Here is a 5,386-nt window from a genome sequence, read left to right on the forward strand (position 1 = left end):
AAAATATCCCGGCAACAATACCTCCAGCCACCAGCATAAACACACCTGAAATAAGCAGGAAAGTTACAGGGGGCAATGGAAATTGCACCATGACACTTCATTTCCTCTGAATCACGCTCAGCAACAGGAGCATCTGCCAACCCAGGGCCCTCCCGGCCCCCCGCCATCCCCCCGCAGTCCTGGAGGGGCCGGGGAGGGGAACCCAGCAGAGCAGGGCAGGCGCTGCAGGTTGGGCACCCGCAGTGATGGGCAGAAAGGTGATGGGGCGCTGGATGTCCGTGCAAGCTCCTGTCAGTCGGGCTGTGCTGCAGCGATGCTGGGGGCAGGGACGGCACGGGCAGACCCCGTCCCCTGGGGCTGTAGGGTCGTTTGCACCAGAAACCCAGCTCTGGCGCTCCTGTTTGGCTCATCGGGAAGGACAGACATGCACAGAGCTCTCTGTGCTGTCCTCAGCTGGCTGCAACCCTCAGGGCTGACATTTTGGGAGTGGTGTCTTGAAGAGACGGAGCAAAGTGCCCCCTCTCTCAGCGCTTCTGCCCTGGCCTGCGGTGCCAGCGAGAATGGGGTCCCATCGGACACCCCTCCTCCCGCATCGCCGCATTAGCTGGGTCCCATCAGACACCTCTCATCCCACATCGCTGCAAAGGCAAGCCTGTCTCGGGGAACTCGCAGTCTTTGCAAAGAAGGACCAAGAAAAACCCCCTCTGTATCGTTTATCCTCCTCCTGCCCGCTGCCCAGGGCCAGCCAGCACACGCTCCTCAGGGCTGGGGGCTGCCCCTCGCCACCAGCTCCCTCCTGCAGCAGGGTCCACGCTCACCTCCGCGGCCGCTCTCGCCTCCCCCGAGGTGCTGCTCCCCTCTCCCTGCCTTGGCGATAGCTCTGATTTCACTGTGACAGCTGCAGTTTGGCCAGAGCAGAGGGAGGGGAGCAATGTTCAAAGCAGGACAGCCCCACCGATGAGAAAGCCACCCCAGGGAAGGTGGGGAAAGCTTCGTTGGAGCTGTTTCGGACAAGGTGGGATTGGAGCCCAACACAGCAGCCTCCCAGCGCTAGGAAAGCACAAACCCAGAAGAAGCAGAGCTTTGGCCCGAGAGGAGAGCCCCGGAGAGGAGAATGTCTTGAGCGAAAGCAGGCTACCCAGCGAAGAGGAAGAAAGAGGTTTGCAGAACAAACCTGCCATATTTTCAAAGGTGAGTGTTGCTGGGGCATTGCTACGGGAATCACACTCCTGATACCTCACCCAAGTCTTGTCCAAATCCTCCATGAAGCCGTTCTCGTGGGACCTGAAAGCACAAGGAGACAGGACAGAGTAGTCACTGGGGACCAGCCGCAGGCAGCTGGGGCACATGCTCTTTGTGCCTTCGTGCCCTCCGTCCTAGGACTCTGCACTTGCCTGCAGCCTACGAACACACGAACCGATGATGTGCGTGTGTGCACGCTTGTGTGTGCATGCCTGGCTGACTGCGTGTGTGTGCACACGCATGTGCATGTACGGCTTTTGCATAGAGAGAGTCTGTGTGGCCTGTCTGCGGTGGCTGTCTGTACTGCACGTGTTTGCATACTGCCCTGCGCACAGCCAGTGCTGCCACGAGCCACGTGCATGGTGCAGCGGGTGCGAGGAGGCATCCACAGCTGCCTGGTGCCACTGCCCCATGTCTGAGAGCTGGAAAGCTGGCCAGCTGCTGCCAAAAAGAGCCAGGTGTAAGCTCGGTTCCCAAGGGGAGGGTTGGAGCTGACGGGTGTAGGCAGGGCTCTAAGAGAGTGCTCGGAGGGAAGCTGCAGGTAGCTGACACGAACCACATCCCCGGTGCCCTCCTGCGCAATCCCCCCACCTGCCAGGGCCACTTGGGAGCTCAGGCAATGCTGGACCCCAATCCTGTCTGGTGATCAGCGGCACCCTCTCGAGCAGGGCAGGGGAATGACTGCTGCCTGGCAGCTCCCAGCTGCGCACGGCGAGGGCTGGGACTCCAACAACCTGGTGTCACAGCTTGGGAGGAAACAAACCATGTCCCCGCAGTGCCCGTCTCTGCCTGAACAGCTAGTGGGGATGGAGGTAGGCACAGAGCACACGTCCCACCATGGATCCTCTGCACTTTCCTCCCTCTTGTTCCTGGCACATCCCCACAGCCTTCCTGGACTACCTGTAGCCCTGGGCTTCCCCACCCTCTCCCAGGAGGACACCAAGGGCTCCTGCTCCCTCTCCAGGCTTCTCACGTTGTTGTTCCAAATCCCTTCTGTCCCGCTGCCACCCATCCCCTTGGTAAGACCACCCCACAGATGGGGTCCCATAGCTCCCTACATTACCCCAGGTCCTGCCTGTGTCTTCCACAGCCTGCCCATCCTCTTTCTCAGGCCTTTCATCTCTGCATCTTGGGCAGAACGCTGGTGGCTTCTGACCCTGTCTCTCTGTCAAATTAATCTCACATGTCCCCCTCCCTCCACTTGCTGCTTCCCAGCTGCCTGTTACTCCATCACCACATTCCGCGTCTGCAATGAGAGTGGCATTTCCAAACTAATACGAGGAAATCCCATAATATCAGATTGACTTGTGGTACCCCACACTGCAGGCTCCTGCTGGTATAAAAGCCTTAGTTGGACTCAGCAGGGGTACTGCCATATCTCTGCCTAACAGGAATAGCCAGAGTTGAAAGAAAAACCCCTGGAAGATGAAGCCAGGGCAGCGCAATGCTACCGGCCAGGCTGAGCTCACAGGGAGCACCCCTGGGGAAATGGCAGCACCCCTGCCTGCTGCTGCAGCCCGCGCCCTGCGCACGGGGACCTGGTGCTGAATGGCCCCAGGGCTGCTCTCTGCCAGCTCCCACGGCCGAGCACGGCTCCTGCTCCCTGCCCTGCTCTGCTCTGCCCTCCCGTCAGCTCTGTGCTGCTCCCCCAGCCCTGCGAGACGGAGCTGGGGCTCCAGGTGCCCACCCTGGTCACTCAGGCACATCCCCTTCGTCAGGAGTGACACAGCAGCCCCCAGAGCCCCTGTCCCTGCAGAGGGTTTGGAGGATGGTGTGGCAGTGCCTGGCACGAGGCTACTTGCGTGCTAACACATGCAGCATTTGGGGCAAGCCCCATGCCGAGAGCCATGGACGGACTTGAGGATGGCCAGGGAGACGTTCTGCTTCCACGGGCTGTCCTTGCGCATCCCGATCCCGAAGCCGGAGCGGAAGAAAAGCTCCCCCGTCGTCACCAGGTCACACTTCTGGGAGGCCTCGAACTCCAGCACCGCCGAGTCCCAGATGAAGGCATGGAGCTTGCTGGACATCGGGAAAGGACAGACAGGTAAGGTTGGGCAGCCCAGCATGTCTGCAGCCACCATGGGAGCAGTGAGGCTGCTCCCAGCCCTAATTTAAACACTGATTAGCATCACCCTCCTGCCAGTAGGGTCTGTCTATGTGCTGCTGGCAGGCAAAAGACTTGGCAAAGTTTTGGAGGAGGAGTGTGAGGGGTTTATATGGGATTTGAAGCCACCCAGCCTTGCACAGGAGCAACCGCAGAGGCCAGAAAGGGAGGCCATGGCCATGGCCAGGGCTCCAAGTGTGCCTTTCCCCACAGAGACCTTGTGCTCTCCATCCAGAGACCTGGCACGCACTAGGACTAGGCAGGTCCCATCAAGCCATGCTTTGACTGCAGCTCCCTAGGTTTGCATCAGCCCTGCTTGCTCCACCAAACTGCAGTCCCCCAAAACTCTTCCCAGCATGGCCAGAAAAGGTGCTGGTCTCACTCACTTGTCCCTCACTGCCTGGATGGCCTCAGCAGCGCTCTCATAGTTGTGCTTCTCCATGTGCCGGTACATGGTGCTCAGCTCCACCTGCCGTCGGAAGTAGATGTCCACCGAACTCTGCTTCACCGTGGCATAGATGAACTTATCAGAGGGGTTGCGCAGCTGAAAGGCAAGGGCAGGGCTCCTATTTCTTCTGTCCTTCATCAATCAAACTGGCTGACCCCAAAGCTATGTTTTCTGTCCCCTTCAGGGACCTGTTTCCCAGAGAAGACCTTGATCTCCTCAGCGGAGCTGAAGAAGCCATGGGGCAGTGGATGCCATGGGGCAGCACATGCTCTGGGACCATGGTTGTGGGGAAGGGGATGTTATGGGACAGGGACACCTTGGCACTGAGGATGCAGGAGACCTGTGGATGCCATGGGGCTGGCAGTGCTGTGGGCAGAGGGTGCGGGATGCTGTGGGTTGGTGCTGCTGTGGGGTATATTCCTGCATGCCTGGGCTGATGTCCTTGCCAGAGTAGGACACAGCTGTGGCTGTGTCCTTGCCAGAGTAGGAAATGGGTTTGAGGCATGCTGGTATCTGCTGAGAGTATTGACTGCACCACAGGGACAATTTCATTAGTTATAACTCATCCATAATGAATCATTTCCTCGTTGGTTAGTGCAGGCTCTCCAGGAACTGGCAGGCAGTTTGGCTGGGTACCTGCTATTTCTGGACAAGGTTTTCCCTGCTGATCCCTGTGTCTGTCCGTTCCCACCCAGCACAGGGGCTCAGACCCACCAGTGACAGACCCAGGCAGAGCTACCCGGGGCTCGACCCCCTGGCACAGACCCACAACCATGTTAAAGCAGGGATCTGGGTACTACAAGCCATATTATATGAGCCAGGAGATACCCACTGGAGGCAACTCCTGCTTCTCTGCCCAGAGGTGGACAGGGAAGGGGAAAGCAAGTGAGGGGTCATTACCCGGGGGTCATTGATGCCCGTAATTCTCTCCTCAGGCCGGTCTAACACCAGAAAGGCTGCCAGGTTGGCAGTGTATGAAGCCACAATGATCATAGCGAAGCCAGCCCACACCATGCCAAGAATACGGGCAGAGAAACTCCGAGGAGCACCTGGAGGGAGAGAGGCAAGATCAGACTGGCATGACAAGGGCTTGACTTGGTCACCAAATCCACGTCTATCCCACACGAAACCGATGGCAGCTGCAGATGTGCCCCATCTACCTGCTCTGCCAACAGCCGTGCGAGGAGCTCCTGCATTGCCCACACCAAGAAAAACCCATGCCTCCTTCCAGGGCATGATGTGTCTCACCCCGAGCAGATGGGTAACCCTGGGCAGGAGAAGCAGCCCAAGAAGGATCCGTTTCCCACCACTGATGGTGAGAGGTGGCAGGACGGTCCGCACAGGGAGTGCCACACCCCCAGCATCACCGAATCCCCCACCAGCCCACCCCAGCGAAGGCTCAGGGAACAAGGGCTCTACCCATTCACTGAATAGTCACCTGAGGGCACCAGCCCTGCCACAGAAAGGAGGCAGTGGAAGAGGGCATGAGCTTCTCCCCCAGCCCGGTGTGCCCCCCGGCTCAGGGCCAGGGCGCAGGGCAGAGCAGTCCCACTGCGTGCTGCAACGCACCTTCTCCGATGCCGGAGTTCAGC

At 59.2% G+C, this 5,386-nt stretch overlaps 1 protein-coding gene across 1 annotated transcript in view; it reads right to left on the reverse strand.

The window, feature by feature from the left end:
- Positions 1–5,386, reverse strand: part of GRIN1 (glutamate receptor, ionotropic, N-methyl D-aspartate 1) — a gene marked incomplete at its 5' end in the record, with an annotated part of 27,763 nt that overhangs the window by 1,604 nt on the left and 20,773 nt on the right. The window contains 6 exon segments of the mRNA XM_009577533.1: positions 2–45; positions 1,175–1,284; positions 3,100–3,261; positions 3,733–3,890; positions 4,695–4,843; positions 5,364–5,386. The exon segment at positions 5,364–5,386 is cut by the window's right edge and continues 84 nt beyond it. Of these exon segments, the coding sequence (XP_009575828.1) occupies positions 2–45; positions 1,175–1,284; positions 3,100–3,261; positions 3,733–3,890; positions 4,695–4,843; positions 5,364–5,386 (646 nt within the window).

Source organism: Fulmarus glacialis, unplaced genomic scaffold (genome assembly GCF_000690835.1).
Source record: "Fulmarus glacialis isolate BGI_N327 unplaced genomic scaffold, ASM69083v1 scaffold20295, whole genome shotgun sequence".
Lineage (NCBI taxonomy): Eukaryota > Metazoa > Chordata > Aves > Procellariiformes > Procellariidae > Fulmarus > Fulmarus glacialis.